Raw genomic sequence first — 23,122 nt, 5'->3', positions numbered from 1 at the left:
CTGACACCTGGTGTCAGGAACTATAGCGTCTGACACCTGGTGTCAGGAACTATAGCGTCTGACACCTGGTGTCAGGAACTTAGCTCTGACACTGTTCAGGAACTATAGCCTCTGACACCTGGTGTCAGGAACTATAGCCTCTGACACCTGGTGTCAGGAACTATAGCCTCTGACACCTGGTGTCAGGAGGGAAAGCTGCTGACACCTGGTGTCAGGAGGGACAGCGGCTGACACCTGGTGTCAGGAACTATAGCCTCTGACATCTGGTGTCAGGAACTATAGCCTCTGACACTGGTGTCAGGAACTATAGCCTCTGACACGTGGTGTCAGAACTAGAGCTCTGACATCTGGTGTCAGGAACTAGAGCCTCTGACATCTGGTGTCAGGAGGGACAGCGCCTGACACCTGGTGTCAGGAACTATAGCGTCTGACACCTGGTGTCAGGAACTATAGCCTCTGACACCTGGTGTCAGGAACTATAGCCTCTGACACCTGGTGTCAGGAGGGACAGCGGCTGACACCTGGTGTCAGGAACTATAGCGTCTGACACCTGGTGTCAGGAACTATAGCCTCTGACACCTGGTGTCAGGTGTGACAGCAGTTGACACCTGGTGTCAGGAGGGACAGCGGCTGACACCTGATGTCAGGAACAAGAGCCACTGACACATGGTGTCAGGAACTAGAGCCTCTGACATCTGGTGTCAGGAACTATAGCCTCTGACATCTGGTGTCAGGTGTGACAGCAGCTGACACCTGGCGTCAGGAGGGACAGCGGCTGACACCTGGTGTCAGGAACTATAGCGTCTGACACCTGGTGTCAGGAACTATAGTCTCTGACACCTGGTGTCAGGAACTATAGCCTCTGACATTTGGTGTCAGGAACTAGAGCCTCTGACATCTGGTGTCAGGAACTATAGCCTCTGACATCTGGTGTCAGGTGTGACAGCAGCTGACAGCTAGTGTCAGGAGGGACAGCGGCTGACACCTGGTGTCAGGAACTATAGCGTCTGACACCTGGTGTCAGGAACTATAGTCTCTGACACCTGGTGTCAGGAACTATAGCCTCTGACATTTGGTGTCAGGAACTAGAGCCTCTGACATCTGGTGTCAGGAACTAGAGCCTCTGACATCTGGTGTCAGGAGGGACAGCGGCTGACACCTGGTGTCAGGAACTATAGCCTCTGACACCTGGTGTCAGGAGGGAAAGCCGCTGACACCTGGTGTCAGGAACTATAGTCTCTGACACCTGGTGTCAGGAACTATAGCCTCTGACATCTGGTGTCAGGAACTATAGCCTCTGACATCTGGTGTCAGGTGTGACAGCAGCTGACACCTGGTGTCAGGAACTATATCGTCTGACACCTGGTGTCAGGAACTATAGCCTCTGACACCTGGTGTCAGGTGTGACAGCGGCTGACACCTGGTGTCAGGAGGGACAGCGGCTGACACCTGGTGTCAGGAGGGACAGCAGCTGACACCTGGTGTCAGGAACTATAGCGTCTGACACCTGGTGTCAGGAACTATAGTCTCTGACACCTGGTGTCAGGAACTATAGCCTCTGACACCTGGTGTCAGGAACTATAGCCTCTGACATTTGGTGTCAGGAACTAGAGCCTCTGACATCTGGTGTCAGGAACTATAGCCTCTGACATCTGGTGTCAGGAACTATAGCCTCTGACATTTGGTGTCAGGAACTAGAGCCTCTGACATCTGGTGTCAGGAACTATAGCCTCTGACATCTGGTGTCAGGTGTGACAGCAGCTGACACCTGGTGTCAGGAGGGACAGCGGCTGACACCTGGTGTCAGGAACTATAGCGTCTGACACCTGGTGTCAGGAACTATAGTCTCTGACACCTGGTGTCAGGAACTATAGCGTCTGACACCTGGTGTCAGGAACTATAGTCTCTGACACCTGGTGTCAGGAACTATAGCCTCTGACATTTGGTGTCAGGAACTAGAGCCTCTGACATCTGGTGTCAGGAACTATAGCCTCTGACATCTGGTGTCAGGTGGGACAGCAGCTGACACCTGGTGTCAGGAACTATAGCGTCTGACACCTGGTGTCAGGAGGGACAGCGGCTGACACCTGGTGTCAGGAACTATAGCCTCTGACACCTGGTGTCAGGAACTATAGCCTCTGACATCTGGTGTCAGGAACTATAGCCTCTGACATCTGGTGTCAGGTGTGACAGCAGCTGACACCTGGTGTCAGGACGGACAGCTGCTGACACCTGGTGTCAGGAGGGACAGCGGCTGACACCTGGTGTCAGGAACTATAGCGTCTGACACCTGGTGTCAGGAACTATAGTCTCTGACACCTGGTGTCAGGAACTATAGCCTCTGACATTTGGTGTCAGGAACTATAGCCTCTGACATTTGGTGTCAGGAACTAGAGCCTCTGACATCTGGTGTCAGGAACTATAGCCTCTGACACCTGGTGTCAGGAACTATAGCCTCTGACATTTGGTGTCAGGAACTAGAGCCTCTGACACCTGGTGTCAGGAACTATAGCCTCTGACACCTGGTGTCAGGAACTATAGCGTCTGACACCTGGTGTCAGGAACTATAGTCTCTGACACCTGGTGTCAGGAACTATAGCCTCTGACATTTGGTGTCAGGAACTAGAGCCTCTGACATCTGGTGTCAGGAACTATAGCCTCTGACATCTGGTGTCAGGAGGGACAGCGGCTGACACCTGGTGTCAGGAACTATAGCGTCTGACACCTGGTGTCAGGAACTATAGCCTCTGACACCTGGTGTCAGGAGGGACAGCCGCTGACACCTGGTGTCAGGAACTATAGTCTCTGACACCTGGTGTCAGGAACTATAGCCTCTGACATCTGGTGTCAGGAACTATAGCCTCTGACATCTGGTGTCAGGTGTGACAGCAGCTGACACCTGGTGTCAGGAACTATAGCGTCTGACACCTGGTGTCAGGAACTATAGTCTCTGACACCTGGTGTCAGGAACTATAGCTCTGACACCTGGTGTCAGGAACTATAGCCTCTGACACCTGGTGTCAGGAACTATAGCCTCTGACACCTGGTGTCAGGAACTATAGCCTCTGACACCTGGTGTCAGGAACTATAGCCTCTGACACCTGGTGTCAGGTGTGACAGCAGCTGACACCTGGTGTCAGGAGGGACAGCAGCTGACACCTGGTGTCAGGAGGGACAGAGGCTGACACCTGGTGTCAGGAGGGACAGAGGCAGAAACCTGGTGTCAGCAACTATAGTCTCTGAAACCTGGTGTCAGGAACTATAGCCTCTGACATCTGGTGTCAGGAACTATAGCCTCTGACACCTGGTGTCAGGTGTGACAGCAGCTGACACCTGGTGTCAGGAGGGACAGCGGCTGACACCTGGTGTCAGGAGGGACAGCGGCTGACACCTGGTGTCAGGAGGGACAGCGGCTGACACCTGGTGTCAGGAACTATAGCGTCTGACACCTGGTGTCAGGAACTATAGTCTCTGACACCTGGTGTCAGGAACTATAGCCTCTGACATTTGGTGTCAGGAACTAGAGCCTCTGACATCTGGTGTCAGGAACTAGAGCCTCTGACATCTGGTGTCAGGAGGGACAGCGGCTGACACCTGGTGTCAGGAACTATAGCGTCTGACACCTGGTGTCAGGAACTATAGCCTCTGACACCTGGTGTCAGGAACTATAGCCTCTGACACCTGGTGTCAGGAACTATAGCCTCTGACACCTGGTGTCAGGAACTATAGCCTCTGACACCTGGTGTCAGGTGTGACAGCAGCTGACACCTGGTGTCAGGAGGGACAGCGGCTGACACCTGGTGTCAGGAGGGACAGCGGCTGACACCTGGTGTCAGGAACTATAGCGTCTGACACCTGGTGTCAGGAACTATAGTCTCTGACACCTGGTGTCAGGAACTATAGCCTCTGACATTTGGTGTCAGGAACTAGAGCCTCTGACATCTGGTGTCAGGAACTATAGCCTCTGACATCTGGTGTCAGGTGTGACAGCAGCTGACACCTGATGTCAGGAGGGACAGCGGCTGACACCTGGTGTCAGGAACTATAGCCTCTGACACCTGGTGTCAGGAACTATAGCCTCTGACACCTGGTGTCAGGAACTATAGCCTCTGACATCTGGTGTCAGGAACTATAGCCTCTGACATTTGGTGTCAGGAACTAGAGCCTCTGACATCTGGTGTCAGGAACTAGAGCCTCTGACATCTGGTGTCAGGAGGGACAGCAGCTGACACCTGGTGTCAGGAACTATAGCGTCTGACACCTGGTGTCAGGAACTATAGCCTCTGACACCTGGTGTCAGGAGGGACAGCGGCTGACACCTGGTGTCAGGAACTATAGCCTCTGACATCTGGTGTCAGGAACTATAGCCTCTGACATCTGGTGTCAGGAACTATAGCCTCTGACATCTGGTGTCAGGTGTGACAGCAGCTGACACCTGGTGTCAGGAACTATAGCGTCTGACACCTGGTGTCAGGAACTATAGTCTCTGACACCTGGTGTCAGGAACTATAGCCTCTGACACCTGGTGTCAGGAACTATAGCCTCTGACACCTGGTGTCAGGAACTATAGCCTCTGACACCTGGTGTCAGGAACTATAGCCTCTGACACCTGGTGTCAGGAACTATAGCCTCTGACACCTGGTGTCAGGTGTGACAGCAGCTGACACCTGGTGTCAGGTGTGACAGCAGCTGACACCTGGTGTCAGGAGGGACAGAGGCAGACACCTGGTGTCAGCAACTATAGTCTCTGAAACCTGGTGTCAGGAACTATAGCCTCTGACATCTGGTGTCAGGAACTATAGCCTCTGACACCTGGTGTCAGGAACTATAGCGTCTGACACCTGGTGTCAGGAACTATAGTCTCTGACACCTGGTGTCAGGAACTATAGCCTCTGACATTTGGTGTCAGGAACTAGAGCCTCTGACATCTGGTGTCAGGAACTATAGCCTCTGACATCTGGTGTCAGGAGGGACAGCGGCTGACACCTGGTGTCAGGAACTATAGCGTCTGACACCTGGTGTCAGGAACTATAGCCTCTGACACCTGGTGTCAGGAACTATAGCCTCTGACACCTGGTGTCAGGAACTATAGCCTCTGACACCTGGTGTCAGGAACTATAGCCTCTGACACCTGGTGTCAGGAGGGACAGCAGCTGACACCTGGTGTCAGGAGGGACAGCGGCTGACACCTGGTGTCAGGAGGGACAGCGGCTGACACCTGGTGTCAGGAACTATAGCCTCTGACATCTGGTGTCAGGTGTGACAGCAGCTGACACCTGGTGTCAGGAACTATAGCGTCTGACACCTGGTGTCAGGAACTATAGCCTCTGACACCTGGTGTCAGGAGGGACAGCGCTGACACCTGGTGTCAGGAACTATAGCCTCTGACACCTGGTGTCAGGAACTATAGCCTCTGACACCTGGTGTCAGGTGTGACAGCGGCTGACACCTGGTGTCAGGAACTATAGCCTCTGACATTTGGTGTCAGGAACTAGAGCCTCTGACATCTGGTGTCAGGAACTATAGCCTCTGACATTTGGTGTCAGGAACTATAGCCTCTGACACCTGGTGTCAGGAGGGACAGCTGTTGACACCTGGTGTCAGCAGGGAAAGCGGCTGACACCTGGTGTCAGGAACTATAGCCTCTGACACCTGGTGTCAGGAGGACAGCTGCTGACACCTGGTGTCAGGAGGGACAGCGGCTGACACCTGGTGTCAGGAACTATAGCCTCTGACATTTGGTGTCAGGAACTAGAGCCTCTGACATTTGGTGTCAGGAACTAGAGCCTCTGACATCTGGTGTCAGGAACTAGAGCCTCTGACATCTGGTGTCAGGAACTATAGCCTCTGACATCTGGTGTCAGGTGTGACAGCAGCTGACACCTGGTGTCAGGAGGGACAGCAGCTGACACCTGGTGTCAGGAACTATAGCGTCTGACACCTGGTGTCAGGAACTATAGCCTCTGACACCTGGTGTCAGGAGGGACAGCCGCTGACACCTGGTGTCAGGAACTATAGTCTCTGACACCTGGTGTCAGGAACTATAGCCTCTGACACCTGGTGTCAGGTGTGACAGCAGCTGACACCTGGTGTCAGGAGGGACAGCGGCTGACACCTGGTGTCAGGAACTATAGCCTCTGACACCTGGTGTCAGAAGGGACAGCGGCTGACACCTGGTGTCAGGAACTATAGCCTCTGACACCTGGTGTCAGGAGGGACAGCGGCTGACACCTGGTGTCAGGAGGGACAGCGGCTGACACCTGGTGTCAGGAGGGACAGCGGCTGACACCTGGTGTCAGGAACTATAGCCTCTGACACCTGGTGTCAGGAGGGACAGCGGCTGACACCTGGTGTCAGGAACTATAGCCTCTGACACCTGGTGTCAGGAGGGACAGCGGCTGACACCTGGTGTCAGGAGGGACAGCGGCTGACACCTGGTGTCAGGAACTATAGCCTCTGACATTTGGTGTCAGGTGTGACAGCAGCTGACACCTGGTGTCAGGAGGGACAGCGGCTGACACCTGGTGTCAGGAACTATAGCCTCTGACATCTGGTGTCAGGTGTGACAGCAGCTGACACCTGGTGTCAGGAGGGACAGCGGCTGACACCTGGTGTCAGGAACTATAGCGTCTGACACCTGGTGTCAGGAACTATAGCCTCTGACATCTGGTGTCAGGAGGGACAGCAGCTGACACCTGGTGTCAGGAACTATAGCCTCTGACACCTGGTGGAATGGATGAATGAATAAAAATGGAATAAAATCTGGCTAAGTTGAAGTAAGAGGCCACTGAGGGTTAAAACCCAGCTCTATATTCCTAGCCAGACTGACTAGAGAGAAAAATGAATGGGAGTCTTTAGCTCGGACCGCCAAATTGTGGTGGGAACATTCAGAGGGGTGGACGGAGCATAGAAAACCAAGTTTGGTAAAAAGAGCACGTATATTTTTGGAGTTGTTTTGAGTGAGCAATTCTTCAAATGAATGGAGGTCAATGGCAGCTGGGTCAAAGGAAGGAGCCACACTGACCAAACTTGGAGAGTATGTGAGGCCCCTTCCACATATTCTCTGTGCTAAGATTGTCCCCCTACCACTTTTAGTTCATTTTGTTTGCTGAAAAAATGTGCAAGTGGGTTTCATCCTATATGCCTAACCCTCCACTAGATGGCAGCATAGGACTGTCATTGAAAATGGAGCTCTCCAAACATATATATATTCAATCATGTTATTGTAATACACTGTAAGACCAATCACAGCACATCTATTTGTAGAAGTATTTTTCATTTCTGTTTCCATGTACTTGTATATTATAGCTCCATGTTGTTTTATAATGCTATGCATGGGGCTGCCAGCAGGGGGAGTGCCTTAAAATCCTTTCACTCACCCCTCCGCCCTCTCTCTCCTCCAAGCATGCACATGGCACGCCTTCCAGGATGTGTCTGTCTTTTTCTGTTTGTTTATAATCTTGATTGAGACACAAAATACATATTACAAAAACAGCATAGAGTGTGACATAATGACCGCCAGGGGGCAACAAACATTGAGGCAGTACATCAGCCTAGTATTACATAAATATATTAATGAGAACATAAAGTGCAAATTTTAATAGCTTTAGTATTGGTGGAATGTCCAATAGTTTGATATATTGTTTGACCTCATTGGGTTAGGGTGAAAATGGAAAGAAGTGTTTTTTTTATTAGTGTTATGGCATGTATGCATGTGCCATTTGGCTAAGTATATAAGATTAATATTTTAAAAAATTAGCTGTTGGAAAGTCCGTCCGTCCGTCCATCCATCAATTTCCTGTACACCCTTGTCCCTTAGTGGGGTCGGGAGGTGCTGGTGCCGATCTCCAGCTGTGCTGGATAGTTAATGAAGCAAAACAACATGTTCAAACCAAATGGAGACATACGGTTCAATAGAAGCAGAAATCACAATGAAAATACTTTTGCAAAATGAACAGAGAGAAGGCCAAAATAAATCAAACATCTTCTGTGTTTCCTTCACAAAAGAGCACATAATATCCATATTATTGTTAAAACATTGTAGAAAAACTTTGGATGAGTCAATTCTGTGAATATTTTTAAAATACAATTTTTATTAATTATCATATATTTGGTAAAGTCCAAATCTTTTTCCAGTTAGTTATGAATAAAGATGTTCCAATAAAATATCACACATGGAGTTAAAATGTTTCTCTGAAACAATGAGAATTTATTTTTAATATGTTTGTTGCTTTTACAGGTTGAGCAGAAACAGATTTGGAAAAATTTAAAGTTTGATTGGATAAAAATTGAACGGTCTTGGATTCTGTCCTATTAAACTTTTAAATAAAATAATTACTCCAGCATGTTGGGAACCAGGGTTTTTTGTTTCTTTGTGGGGGAAGGAGTTTCTGTCTGCCTGCTGCTTCCTTTTCATCCACTAGAGGGCGACTGGAGGCTTCACCTGTGGAGAGCGTGCCTGCTGACTCAGCCAGTGCACCTGTGATCTATCAGGTAATGATCCTAGAGTATATGAGGAGCTGATTGCCAACACCTTGCTCCTCCTCATCTCCAACAAAGAACTCATTCTATCAAGAACTCACTGGAACCTGAATCACTTCAAGAACTCCCACAGAGACCCAACCCTGGAGCCCAGAGTATCTCCTCTTTGGTTAAAGTCTCCTTCTCAAAGATTCCATTTTTTCAATAACCTCAAACTCATCATTTTCTTCTCACTACTCTTCAGAAAACAGACGACCCCGGTAGCCCCTCCCAAGGACCAGACTCGGATTCTCACATTCTCATCATTGTTAAAATAAACTTTATCTGATTATCTGTTCTCCTGGTGGTGTTCTATATGTGGGTAAAGAAACTGGAACCCAACATGACATTTACAATATCTTGCAAAAGGAATCTGACCTCTTAATATGTTCCATTTTCTCAGCTCTAATCTACAAACCTCAGTGTGTTTCATTTGGACCATCTTTATGCAACAGGAAGCAATGCTAAAGTTGAAAATGGCTAAAGTTGAAAATGGCTGTCACACAGTGAACCAGATTCAACCTCACATGGCAATGCCTAGATCTAGTGGACGATAAAAGGAAGAGCAAGAAGCCCAACGAAGATTGTTTTTGTGTTGAACTCACACAAAATGTCCTCCACTGCAAGGAAGATCAGCTGCCTTGGCCTTTTGACCAAACTATTTACACATGCTCAAAGCCAAAGTTTAAAACCAATGCAAAAGGAAAACATTCTGTACCATGGTTGGTCAACAGTGTTAAGAAAATAAATTTTAAATAAGCTAGTTGTAAAAACTTGTTCAATATTAGATCAAATTAATGGTGTCTCAAATAAGAAAATTCACTTCAAATTATATACATGGTTCAATTAGCGTAATCTTATGTGGGATATTTCTATTGAAACATTATACACTAAGTTGAATTAAAATAACAGCTTGTAGTTCTCTAGAATTTAAAACACAGCTAGCTTCTCTGTGGACTGAGCAGGCGTTAACAGGGGGTCGTGGCTCTATGGGTGAGTTTAACCTTTTGACCACTTTGATCAAATTTAACAGCTGGTGTAAAACAATCTGGTCCTGCCAACAGAGTGGAGCTTCCTCTTGGGACAGGGTCATAAAAAACATCCGTCTTCATTCAAAAGAAAATAACACTTTGATCTTAGAAAAGTATTTTTCAGGCAGAAGATTTTAATTCTTCCTCTTCTGATTAAAATGAACAGAATACACCTCTTAATAAAAGTCTCAGCAACAAGCCGAATTGCTTTGTTTTGCGACTGCACAAGCAAAGGCGCCTTTGCTTTTCTCCTATTTTTGCATTTTGTTCATTTTTTTTACTTTTCTCAGGTAATTAATGCCTGTTTCATGGTTTGGACTTCTTGATGATTTTGGTGTGACGCTGATGTGTTTTTTCTATGCATTTAATTGAATAAAACTCTAAATATGTCTGAAGTTGAATGGCGACTGGTTGTTATCTGTGCTGTGTGGTTTCCACTGTGTACATACAGAACTCTGGACTCTCCCATCTGATTGGCCAATCGTTCATCATCGTCCCCTGCTGGGGACACCAGAGTCCTGCAAACATGGCTCCTTCTGATTGAATCAGCTTTTCACAGAATTAATCATGAAATTTGTGCAGTATGGTGTCTCTGTTACCATGGTGACAGATGTCAGCTCTGTGAGAACGTCTTCACAGATCCTGGACCAGTCAGAACCTCAGGCAGGGAGAACCCAGAAGAAGCACTCCGAGTGGTGCTGCTGAGAGGTTAAACATCATGAAACCAGGAGCAGAACCTGGAACAGAACCTCGAAGGTCTATTGGAACGTCATCATGCCTGAACAACCAGAGACCAGATGAAGAACCAGACAGGTCCATTTTTAGGAGCAACTTTATTTCAGATGTATGGTGCATCAGAACCAACTTCTCCTGGTACAAGGTAACTGGCTCGCATTGAAACCAGAACCACCTGAAACATAAAGGGAACTGAACCGGGCCGGGTGGGATCACAGGTATCATGCTGCACAGAAAGAAAGAGAACAAAACAGGAATATTTAATCACTGAAGCCAAGAGAGCAACACCTTCATTACTAATTCATTGTTCAAATAAAAATATAAAGGTAAAAAATGAAACTGGTCCAAATGACCAACTGGTCAAGGTTTGGGACCATAACAGGTGACGGGACCAGTTCTACAGGGGCACTGGAGCCCGTTGGCCCATATCTAGAACCCAACCATTAGCCCGGTCCAGGAGCCCAGAAGAACCCTGGATATACTTGGGTGAAACAACTGGAACGGATCCAAGAGGAACCATCAGATTAAATCAGTATGGTTCTGCTATGATTCATTTGGGCTCTGGATCTCTGTCAGAATGATGACTTTTGGACCAACCAGAACTTTTCCATGAGTTAAGATTTCAGAGATGGGTTCAGCCTGAGGAAGGGTTCTAAAGGAACCACAGGAAGGTCGGGTTCTACAGAAAATCTGAGGAGAGATCTGGAAACAGTAGCTGAGGAACTAGTATGGGTTCACTGAGAAGCTTTGGTCCAAACTCCCGGGCCAGGCTGAAAAAGTTTCTGCTTTTTATTGCTTGGTCTCTGGACCTTAAAGTTCTCCATCTGAGCTCAGGTCCATTTCTGGCACCAGAAGACTCACAGAACCTCTGATTGCAGAATGTGATTTTAATCTGGATCGGGTTCAGAAACCAGTCAACTAATCAACCAACCCAACACTGTCAATGCTACAGGTTGGTCCAGTTCAGGACAAACACCAGAACTTTAGCAGCAAATCATAAACTTCCCATCTTGATAATTTAAGGCAGTTGATCTGGTTCCGATACAACAGACAGACGTGGCACCTTTGGACCTGTCCATCAGAAGTGGACCCGTCCAGAGTGCGGGTCCGATGGTGCTCCTCCTGTAGGTACGTGCTGCAGGAGGTTCTGGCCCATCGGTCGGTTTATCTGGTAGTTCTGAACCAGTGCCTCCTCGGTCCAGTCACTTCTGGTCAATAGAGGTTCCATGTGGGGCCCAGGGGTCCGGATCAGAACCGGGTATGGAGTGATTGGAGGTTCCCGGTCCAACAGAGAGTGTCCGTGAGCTCGGAGTGGTCCGTCCGGATCGTAAGGTGGAACCGGCAACACGGATGTGTCCCGGGTCTCCAGCTGCTGGTTCTGATGGTCCATTTGGTACAGCTGCTTCTTGTGGACCTCACAGGGGTTCTGCTGGTCCATTCGGGTCTGGAAGAGCTGCTTCTTAGGGGGGTAGACCTGGTTCTGCTGGTCCAGCTTCTTCTTCTGGTTCCGGACACTATCGTGGGCTTGGTGGTTCATCGGGACCTGGTATTGTGAGCTCTTCTGGTACTGAGAGTTCTGACAGATCTGTTCCACCTGGGACTGATGTGGCTGCTTCTGCTGGTTATGTTGTGGTTGGTCAGACTGGAGGTTCTGCTTCTTTTGGTTCTGGTTCTGTGCTTGGATTTGTTGATTTTCCTCCTGGTTCATCTGAGCGTGGAACTGCTGCTTCTTCTGGCTCTGGATCTGGTTGTGAATCTGGTTCTTAACGTCCTTCCAGTGTCTCCCCTTGAGGACTGGTTCCAGATCCAAACAGCGCTGACAGACCTCCTTGCCCGGTACTGTCTGGAGCAGAACATGGTCCCCTAACTGTCTCCAGATGGCGTCCTTCTCTGCAGAAGACCAGGGCCGGCGCTGGGCCTTCCTGGGACAGAAAGGAACTGAAGGACAGAGGACACTTTAAAAGACCAGAGACAAGATGGACCTACAGAGGTTATGATGGACTTATGACCCACCTGGGGCTGGGTTCTGTAGTCTGGACTCTGGAGGAACCAAGGGAACCTCAGGGCTGGACCCAAATCTGGACAGCACTGCAGGGAGACAGACTAGGGTGAAAACAGCACCATCTGGTGGACGGGTGGTGTCATTACAGGAGAAAAACCTGAAAATGTAGAGGACCTCCTGCTGGAAAACGACTCTTGGTTTGTGATCAGTAGCTTTCATCAGTCTGGGTCAGAACTCACCATCGGTTCTCGGGTCTTTGTTGATTCTGGTCAGGCCCGTTCGTTTCTTGGGTTTGGTTCCTCCATCTGCTGCAGCTGCAGAATCAAAACTGGAATGTGTGATCAAGTACTTCCGATAGATACCTGTTTGAGGTGGACTCAGTTCTTACCCGGTTCTGGATCAGGGTTCTGGAGGCCCAGGTTGTCCCACTCACTCCCCAGCAAGTGGTAGAAGTCGGTGGTTCTGGCTGCAGCCTCCCAGTCTCCATCCAAAAGACTTTCTCCAATGGCAATGTCGCAGACGGTCTTCAGGGTGGTCTTCACCGACAGCGGGGGCCGGCTCCACCGGTAGCCTGCAGCCTTCCTGGCAGCAGAGAGTGCCAGGCTGAGCTGACCCGGTGCCAGCAGGTCCTGCAGGGTCTGGACCTCAGAGTCCAGAGACTTAGCGGCCAGCAGCAGGCGACCAAGTTCCCGGAGCTTCTGGCTGACATACTCATAGCTCCGCTGGTTGCCGTCCTGGTTCTCCAGCAGCTTGTTGCCGTACTTACAAATCAGCCAATCAGACTTCACCTGGGAAGACACAGAGGGAGGAGTTAGAGAGTGGACAGAGTGAGAGACAGGTAAACATTAGAAGGTGAAGGTGTACAGACCTCATAAGAGACGTTGTCCTGGTTCATGCGGTGCAGGATCTCACTGACGCCCTCTGACGCACTGCTAGAGATCGGCAGCAGGCGGGATGCTGCAGCCTGAACTCTGGTCCTTCTCTTAGGGAGGTTCTGTGCCGAGTCCTGGTTCTGATTTACACTGGGCTCAGAAGTCAGGATCTGACTCTTCTCGTGCTCAGAGCTCTGATTCGAGGCCTGTGCAGGCACTTTCTCAGCTGGATCTAAGGTAAGTTCACCTATGGACTCTAAAGAAGGAAATGCCTCGTCAGAGGAGGTCTCCACTGAGGGGCTAGGGCCTTTGGACGGGTCAATGGCAAGCTTTTTCCGACAGGACACTTGGTGTCTCCAGAGGTCGGCTCGGAGGAAGAAGCCGAGGCAGAGAGGACAGGGCAGGTAGTTCCTGGCATCAACATCAAACTTCTCTGAGGGCTGCCGCCACGGGACGATCTCGCCGCGTCCCTGACGGATCACCTGATGGACACACAGTAAGTCAGCCGGACTTTGAAACAAGTACATTACAGGTTAAACAACTAACAGAGTCAAAGGTCAACGGGAAGATCTTTGACCTCTGTTCCCTGAAAAACAGAGGTATTATTCAAGGATGTTCCGAGAATCCTGGAGGAGTTCATGTCTGGCTCAGGCTGAAACAGCAACAGACTGGTCCTCCTAAGAAACATCCAACCTGCATCCTAGTAACCATTGACACATGAAGATGTCGTGTCCCAAAGGCGAGAGTGTGGAATTAGGGTTGGATGACATAGAGCTGGATCTCATCAATGTAGCAGTGAAAGTGAATATGTTTATGGAAAATGTAACAAATGTGGAGAAGTTAGACGATGAACAGCAAGAGACCCAGGTCAAAACCCCAAGAAACACCTGAGGTGGATAATTAAAACAGTATTTTCATGTGATTGAATAAGAAGGACCTTGACCGTTTGCAGACAGTTCAGATTGCTGCTGAAAGTGTTTTAACCAACATGACTCCAGTTTAAATGTCTTTACATCGGCTTCCACTACATTTTAGAAATCATAAAACTGTAGTTCTTACTTTCAGTCTAGAGCCTTCTAGAGCCTCACCCCTATTCCATCTATTCTATCAATACCCAAATCCTCCAGTCAAAGGCTGTGAAATGTGTCAAACTGGCCATGTTGAATTTAAGAGCCGTGTCAAAATCTTTTCAAGCCTACAAAAATGGCCAAGGTAACAAAATAATGGCCACCAAAAAGATAAAAACCAGGCTGGATCCAAAAGTTGTAGAGCTCTGAATCTTTTTTACACATACTTTGTTTAAAACCCTTCTGCAGTTTACGACATCATTTCCACCTTTCTCAACCATCAATAAGAGGTTGATGGTTGTTCTAAGTAAAATCATTACCTCATACCAGGTCTAATTAAGGGGTGGAGACAGTATTTACATTTCCAGATAGAAAATACACGTATGTGCTCAACTATATTTATAGCAAAACATTTACATAATTAGAATTAACTTTAGCAACTCAAACCTAAAGCAAAAAAAAACAATCTGGGCCCAAACAAAATCCAAAACATTCCTCTTAAACTGTTGATTTCGCCAGTGAGGTTGACTGAAAACACCAACGGCCTCATGCATAAGAGTTTGCAGTTTTCACACTAAAACTTGGCGTAGGACAAATTTAGAAAAATGCGACGCACTAAAAAACCAGATGTTTGAATCCGTGCTGCTCATCTTTCCTTCATCAATCCGGATTTACAGGCAGCAGAGCAGCTGAGTGGGAATGTGGACGTTTGTCCTGCAGACAGGAATCAGCAGCAGGAGCTTCATTTACTTGATGCTTTCTGTCCATAAGGCGCTTTCACAAAGCGGCCGGCTCCACTGGCTGCAGCTGGACCGGTACCGGTACCGCTGGGCTCCAAGTTCTGCTCAGATCCAGGATGAATCTAAAGCTGATCAATCTGATCAGTGATCAATCCTCCATCAGAGCTCCTCAGGCTCACCTGGATCAGCTGCTGATGGACCTTCAGAACCAAACCTGGTGGGTCCATCTGCTGACCAGCTGTTTTCTCTCCAGTCAGAATGAAATGAGCCACAGATGCTTTCAGACGATGAGTTTCCTCTTCATGGTTTCACCCTCCTTTACTTTATTTTCTTTATTTTCAGCTTATTGAGGATAAATGTGGTTCAGTTTCATCGTTGAAACAATAAAATCATCAGGTTTGATTCTTGGTCTAAATAACTGAATCAGCTTTCAGTGGATTTATGTGAGTTTTGACTCTTTGTAGTTTATTATTGTCCACAGATACAGTTTGTGGCTGCAGCGCATCGTCACCGCAGGTCAAAGGTCAGCGTATATTAACCCCCGTTTCTCTCACCATGTTCATCTTTATACCTGCGACTTGTGTGTAAAATATCAGCACTACTCATGGGCGCGTTTCCATGGCAACACATGACCAGGTGACCTCAAAGAGAAGGAGAGAATGCCATCCATCCATTTTCTAACACCCTTGTCCCTTAGTGGGGTCAGGAGCTGCTGCTGCCTCTCCAGCTAACATTCTGGGCGAGAGGCGGGGTCACCTGGACAGGTCGCCAGTCTGTCGCAGGGCAACACAGAGACACACAAGACAAACAACCATGCACACACACCTAGGGAGAATTTGGAGAGGCCAATTAACCTGACAGTCATGTTTTTTGACTGTGGGAGGAAACCGGAGAAAACCCACCATGCACAGGGAGAACATGGAGACTCCATGCAGAAAGACCGGGGCCAGGAATCAAACCTAGAACCTTCTTGCTGCAAGGCAACAGCTCTACCAACTGCACCACTGTGCAGCCCGAATGAGAGAATGATTAGAATAAAATCTTAAATAAATAAATCGACCTTCCCCCTCATAAAAACATTTACCGGTTGAATTAGTTAGAATGGGTCCAGTTATTGAGGGTGAATCCCTCACAGGGTTACTCTGCATCAGGCAGAGACACAACTTCAGCATTCAGTCAGAAATTTATGGAGCCTCATAAAAAATAACCATTGAAAGTTATTGTAGAAGACAGAACTTTTGAATTTCCCTGTGATAAAAATCAAAACATTAAGCCAGGACTGGCTATGAATACTTTTGGCACTGAGTGGATTGAAGCTTCTACAAACGTTTTGTATGAACTGTGTCCCACTACACAGCGCTGCGTTTTTCATAAAGGGCAACAAAAAGATGCTAATAAAATAACATTTTTTATATCTTTTGGCATAAAAAGTTGCCAAAGGGTCTTGAATGAATTTGGGGAAAACATTCCCAGATTCAGTTCCCGTTACCTGGATGAACTGACCCAGAAGAACCCAAAGACCCATTTACCAGAACCACCCTGATGACCTGAGGATCCTCAACACTTCTGGGAAAATATTCTGGAGAGACACAGTGACTCTAATGGAAGGTTCTGTTCCGGTTACATCTGGTCTAGAACTAACCCAGCATTTCAGAACCAGAACATATCTTTCTCTCAGCTTCAGGGCCTCTGAACTTCTGGTTCTGACTTCATGAGGATAATTCAACCAGAACCTGATGATGAACTGACCCAGAACCCCCCGGAGTACCCTGAAACATCTCCGTCTAGAGAAGTAACCCACCTCAATGTTGTGCAGGTAGTTGCCTCTGCAGCGTAGGTGTTCCAGCAGCAGGTGGCGCTGTTTGGACCCGGTGGGTAGGGCGCTGGCGGCCAGAACTTCCTGCTGGTCGGCGTGCTTCCTGAGGAGGTGGCGAGCGATCTTGACCTGTGGTCGGCGGCAGAAGACGCAGTAATGCTTCTTGTCCCAACGTCGCTTCCCATCGCTCAATGACCTCTTCACCGTCACGCCCTCCTTCTCTTGGCCACGCCTCTTCTCAACGAGGCCCCGCCTTTTCTCAACGAGGCCCCGCCTTTTCTCAGTGAGGCCCCGCCTCTTTGCCTTCTGGCCCCTGCGCCCCATGGGCCGGCGCCGAGCCTGGCTGGACACAGCTTTAGGCGGATCTCTGTCAGGAGAAGGGTGGACCTTAGGGTTCACCGTGCCAACGTTCGCATCCTCCTCCATGGTAACAGCAATCTCCATGACAACCTGACGTTTACAGAGAAACAAAGACAGGATCTCAGGTCAGTCAGATTCAACCAGAGAATGCAACAACCTAACTGTGACCTGAAAACCCAGATCTGACCCAAAGACCGCCACATGACCTGATCACATGATGTTTCTTCTTCTGCTACACAAACACAGAGGAAAACTGGTGGAATGACCCTTTAACCTGCCCAGATGTGAACAGGACTAGACTGGAGAAGGCCGAGGAGATTGATCCCAGATTATCTGACTCAGACTGTCACAACATAGCGACAGTTTCAACAATTAGTTTAAAAAACATCTTCTTTAGTACAGTTACATACTGCTGCTTTTTTCTTTGTATCTTAATTACATCCAAAACAACACTGAATTAAAAAACATGTGTGAAAGAATTTTGTTACTATTGATAACTCCACAAAGCAAATAATCAAATAATTGTTTATTTGGTAATAGGGTTAGATATTATCTGGAGGCTGACTGTGATATTCACCTGGGTCCATCTCCACAACTGGAAAATCAGGAAACATTTATTCTGGACATAGTATGCATGAAAGTCAATGGCATCTCTTAAATAACATTTTCTTTTTCCACCTTTGCTATGGAATATTCTGTTTTTAAAATCTCCCGTTCCTCCAGATGACCACTACACACCAACATGACGTCACGCCCCTCTCTTTTACCCATTGACGTCACTCTTAAAACTAAGTACAAAGTCAAAAGTACATTTTCCATTGCACACTATTACCGTAATGCACCACGTATGCACGACGCTAATCTTTAACAGAGAGCTAACGTCGCATGTTCTGACCGCTGCTCTGGTTCTGACCGCTGCTCTCTGGAGGGCAGGTAACCACGCAGCTGTGGGTTCAAGGAACCGACGCGTCAAGTTCTGGGCCATTTTCTGCTCGGTAGCTCATAAAAACCCTACAAAACATCAATCTGGGCCTGGGACGGTAAAATGTGATGCTTTGTCAACAAAGTCTGGTTGAATCATCCTCTCTAGAACTGAACCTTAACCCGAACCAGCGGCATCAGCACCATGTCCAGAGGTGATAACCCGACCTGTCCGACAATGGAAGTCCGGAGGCTAAAGGCGTCTGTAGGATTGTGTCATTACACACATGAGCAGAACCGAGCAGAACCGAGCCACAGGACACACAGGAAGTGACCGAACCTAACAGAACCACCTCGACCCATCCTTACCTTAGAAACGGCCTCAAACTCCTCTCCCTTTTCTTATTTTTCTTTTCTACTTCTTCTTCATAATTCATTGGGAAGTTGGCATGAAACATAATGTATGTATTTCCGCCCCCTAGTGGTGCGGAGTGTGGCTCGACATGTCTTATTTTGTACCTTTAGTCGGAGTGATCATATTTTATTAATCATCTTCGGTTGTCTAAAAAGAATTATAATTAAAATTTTAATACATTTACATTTTGAATCTTTATGTAGACTTTTAAATATTTCTTTATTTTGTTCTCATTTCCTACAACATTAATCTTTCTGTCTTGTTTTTCAAAGATGCTGAATAACATTTCTGTTTCCTGTTGTGATGTTGAAGACAATGAACTACGAAATCCATAATATTGTTAGTTACATTTCTGTTTCTCCTTGATCTCATCTGTCTTAATCTGTCTCAAGATTCTTTATTTTCATTTTATTTTTTCTGCCATTTTTGTTTAATTATACTTGATTCTTCTGATTTCCTTGTAATTACTGTAAAGTTGATTTATCTGATTGGTGCTACATGCTGTTTTGTTTCTCTTCCTCCCAATAGGTACTGCTGGTACCTAAATAAATACAGATGTTAGTCTCATCATCTAAATAATGACTGTTGCTGTTTCTTATGAAATGTCTGGTGCACAAAAAATAAAGGTCTTATTTCTTCTGTGCATTGTACTGTTAGTAATAATGCTAATATTTTGCTGGTTTATGCTGACAAGTCATTTGTAATTCATTTACCTTCTTTTATCTGAAATTCAGACTATTCCTATTTCTCCAGTTGGATATTTTTAATGAGGCTGTCTAAATCTTGACATAATCATGAAAGTTGTTTGTATATTTCTGTATTGTACATGAATTAAAACAATCCATTTATCCATTGTCTTGTATGAAAGTGTTACTTTTGCTTTGTGTAGGATCCATGTTCATATTGCACGTTGGACTCACTGCTAGGTTCTCCCTCCTTTTCTTTTCCAATATTTCTGTAGAGTCTCTATTGTTGGATGATTCATTTATTTCCTTGTAAACTGATCCAATAGTTAATTTCTAGTTGTGTAATAATTCTAACATTTATCATGTCTTGACTGAAAATGCTTCTGTACATATTCTTAATGCTTGATATTGAATATTGTCCAGTTTTTCCAGACCTGGTTTTGCTGCTGATCCATAAACAATTATGTCATAATCTATATTTGACATCATTTCCTCTTTCTGCCTCAGTCATTTCCAGATAAACATAACAATGTTTACAGTCATCTTACATTTATCAATAACTTTCTGTTATTTGCTCAAACTATATCCCTAAAAACATTGTTTCACTTTAATTCTTTATCATATAAATTACAATTAAATTTTGAAATTTGATAGTAGGTGTAAACAAAACTTTTGTTTTTTCAACGATTTAAACCCCCATTAAAATGTTAATTTCTTTATTTAATAATAACATGATGGATTTTGTTTCCAGTAAATTCAACATTTGGTCCCTCTGACTAACGGCTCTGTCTTCAGCAGAAACAACCAGCCCTTCCATTTCCACTTTCTGTGAATAAATCATTATAGAAAACACAATGACTTCCTTGCTTTGTTCCCTTTGCAGCCAGACACCTGCAGGCTGCATGCATCTGTAATTGGTCACATATTCTAACTCGTACATTTCCATTTAAGAAAAAGTTACTTATCCAATTAAATATGTTTTCAGTATTGGGACAATGTTGGCTACAGAGTTAGGAGTTTATCCCTCACTCGGCGGGTTGCCGGTTTGATTCCCACTCTGTCTGCCCCTTTTGTTGTGTCCCTGGGCAAGACACTCAGCCAACAGGGGGCGCTGGTCCCTCAGTCTGGCCGGCAGCTGAGGCTCCAACATCAATATGAATGACTGAACATAGAGAGGAGCTTTGGAGTCCTCTGGACTAGATAAAGTGCCGAACAAATACAGGCTATTTTAAAGCCAGTTTGTACATTTTAATTGATAACCCACAACATACTACATGCTTTACATCAGTGGTCCCCAAACTACGGCCCGCGGGCCGGATCCGGCCCGCCTCCACATTTGGTCCGGCCCCCTGAACAATACCAGAGAGCATTCAGATTTTTTTTCATATATTGTATTTTCCGGCTTATATGTAGATTTTTCTTCAACCACCAGGGGGCTCTGTAGCAGGAAGTGTGTCCTGTAAACTGGGTGTTTTGTTTTGCATGGCGCATTGCTGCCATCTGTTGGACTTTTAGGGAACTACTTGACTTTTATGTTATGTACGGTTGTTTGCTAGCGGTAGAGCAGATGAACACAGTGTTTGTTATGAACGCTGCATTCCGGTCGAGTTCTTCAAAGCAATACCTATAAGTAGCAGCTTATACTTCAAAACGAGCCTTTATGTTAACATATGATAAAATAAATAACTTGTTTATTGAATTAGTTTTGGAAATACCTGCGGGTGATTTGATTATGTGCTACGTCATTGCTAACTAGCAGGCTGCTAAGATTTCTAAGCATTGCCGCTCATAGCATTCTGAGGTAGCTGCTGTAACTGTTGTACTTCTAATGTGTGTAACTGAATGTAAAACACTTCTGTAAGCTGCTCTGAGCTCATCCTGAGTTTGTGTTTTGACAGTTTCACTCCATTCTACATGGAAATAAAGGAAGAACTAATTAATCCTGACTCGTGTGAAAGTCAGGCTGATGGTTAGTTTTGGTACAAGACACCATAGTGAGACCATTACAGAGTGAAACATTGAAAATAAAAGAAAGCGCCCATTAAAATGGAATTAGGTTTTAATAGGGAATTGAAATTTGAAAATTTTGATCAGTTAAATAGCATTGAGGGGAAATGCTATTTAACAGTTTTTTAAATAATACTGGAAAGGGCGTAGGAACGAGTCTGTCATTGGGGGGGACGCATATCGTAAACCTGACAGATCAGTAAATACCTTGAGTAGAAATGTCAAACAATTATGCCATCAACACATCAGTAATGCGCTACTCTAATCTGACCCTGGTTTCAGTAACAAGTATTCTAACATGTACTATTTACAATCCAATAATCAGATTAAAGTTATGCATAGTATAATGACTGTCATTCCAGGATGAACACTCACTTTAGCATTTGCCTCACAACAGGCTAACAGATTCTGGAGTATCTTATTGGTCAAAAGACATTTGACTATTGGTAAAAATGCATTGATATAAATTGACTTACAATTGAATTGGTTCTACTTCTTTATAAAACCAAAGTGGAAAACAGCTAATAAAATAGGACTCAGCAGTTTTAAACTCAATACATCAGTTTGACCAACAAAAATAAAATCTAAAAAACAAGTTTTGTTCTTCGAAATTCTTCGAAACTGCAGTGAAATTATTGGGGTGGACGAATGTGACTCTCTCCAACATTGGGGGGTACATGTCCCCTCCGCCCCCCCCGCTTCCTACGCCTATGAATACTGGGATCATTATGAGAATTTGAGGTATACATATGAGGATCCAGTAGGTGGCAGTAGTGTAACAATAATGGATGCAAGCTGCTGTTGAAATCTAAAGAAGAAGAAGAAGAAAGCGCCCATTTTCATTTAGCTCATGCTAGTAGCAACACGAAGGATCAGCACTTTGTTACAGTTACGGTTCAGAAACTACCGTAATCAGTTCAGTTAAATCTAAACTTGGCAGCTTTTTCTTTTTCAACATAATAAATGTGATATTTAATTGACCTGTTATGACTCAGATGTTGGATGTCCGTCCCTCTGCTGCTGCTGCATCGTTGTGGAAAACCTGGAGAGGAAGAGAAATCTGAGGCTTATATGTTTACTGGTTTAAAAAAAAACTTTGGGGTTGTGGCTCATAGTTAGGAAAATACGGACTATGATCCTTCCTGGATTTTTTCTGTGAAGAACCCAGAGAGGGTTATTTGATTGTGCTTTCTGGAAAACAATACATTTTTACATGTAGACTCTCCTGCAATCGTCTCACTTTTTCTGTTACAAACTGACTCCGGCCCCCAGCAGAGAAGGGAAAAGTTATGTGGCCCTCAGGAAAAGGTTTGGGGCCCCTGCTTTACATCATTACACTGCAACATTTTATTTTTGCTGTCCTAATTTCTTTCTCCAAGTAAAATCGTTAGAATTACACCCTTTTTCAAACCTTTTAGACAGATATCCTTTAATATTTAAATAATATATTAATCAGCATCAGTCCTGGACAGAATGATTAGAATCTTGGCATTGGTTTGGAGATGAAAGAATGAACTCCTAGAAACCTGTTTGTTATGGGATTACATTATGTATCCTGGTCAAAAATAACACAGAGGTTCTTTATTTTGTTACCTGAGGTCAAGTTAATGCCGTCCAGACGGTTGAAGGGAGGTTGGTGATCTCCCAGATCCCCAGCAGACTGAGCACCCAATTCGCTAAAATCCACCAAACGAAGGATTTCCAGACTCATCCAGCCTAGACGATACAGCAGCAGCACCAAGAAACCCACCAACTCCTCCACCCAGAATAGACATTCAGCAACCAACAGTGTCCGAGCATGAAGCTGTTGCTGACCAAACCAAATGTCCCTCTTTACCTCAGAAACTATTTCAGCTTCATTTGAAAGTAAGCAACACGTGATGAGCACTTATGAAACAAAGTGGAAACAGTTTTGTTTCTGAAATAAGACTACTGAAGTGAATTGCGCAA

The 23,122-nt window shown here is 46.0% G+C and overlaps 1 protein-coding gene across 4 annotated transcripts; it reads right to left on the bottom strand.

Moving 5' to 3' along the window:
* Nucleotides 1-10,365: 10,365 nt before the first annotated feature.
* On the bottom strand, nucleotides 10,366-18,580 carry LOC103459832 (uncharacterized). Of its 4 annotated transcripts, XM_008401742.3 has the most exons (8): nucleotides 17,976-18,405; nucleotides 16,769-17,233; nucleotides 13,157-13,642; nucleotides 12,677-13,076; nucleotides 12,528-12,602; nucleotides 12,300-12,374; nucleotides 11,350-12,224; nucleotides 10,366-10,512 (listed from the first exon to the last, which is right to left on the bottom strand). In XM_008401742.3, the coding sequence occupies exons 1-7, from the start codon at nucleotides 18,126-18,128 to the stop codon at nucleotides 11,365-11,367; spliced, it is 2,514 nt and encodes an 837-aa protein (XP_008399964.2). In that variant the 5' UTR covers nucleotides 18,129-18,405; the 3' UTR covers nucleotides 10,366-10,512; nucleotides 11,350-11,364. The 4 variants fall into 4 exon arrangements, with proteins under 4 accessions (XP_008399964.2, XP_008399965.1, XP_017158489.2 ...); XM_008401743.3 differs by lacking the exon at nucleotides 17,976-18,405 and adding an exon at nucleotides 18,434-18,580 and having other exon boundaries at nucleotides 10,366-12,224; XM_017303000.2 differs by having other exon boundaries at nucleotides 10,366-12,224; nucleotides 12,528-12,596.
* Between the last annotated feature and the right edge of the window lie 4,542 nt (nucleotides 18,581-23,122).

The sequence above is a fragment of the Poecilia reticulata genome, chromosome 23 (assembly GCF_904066995.2).
Source record: "Poecilia reticulata chromosome 23, P_reticulata-male-v2, whole genome shotgun sequence".
Taxonomy (NCBI): Eukaryota; Metazoa; Chordata; class Actinopteri; order Cyprinodontiformes; family Poeciliidae; genus Poecilia; species Poecilia reticulata.
Note: the sequence above shows the minus strand (reverse complement) of the source record. Positions and strands in the feature narration are given on the sequence as shown.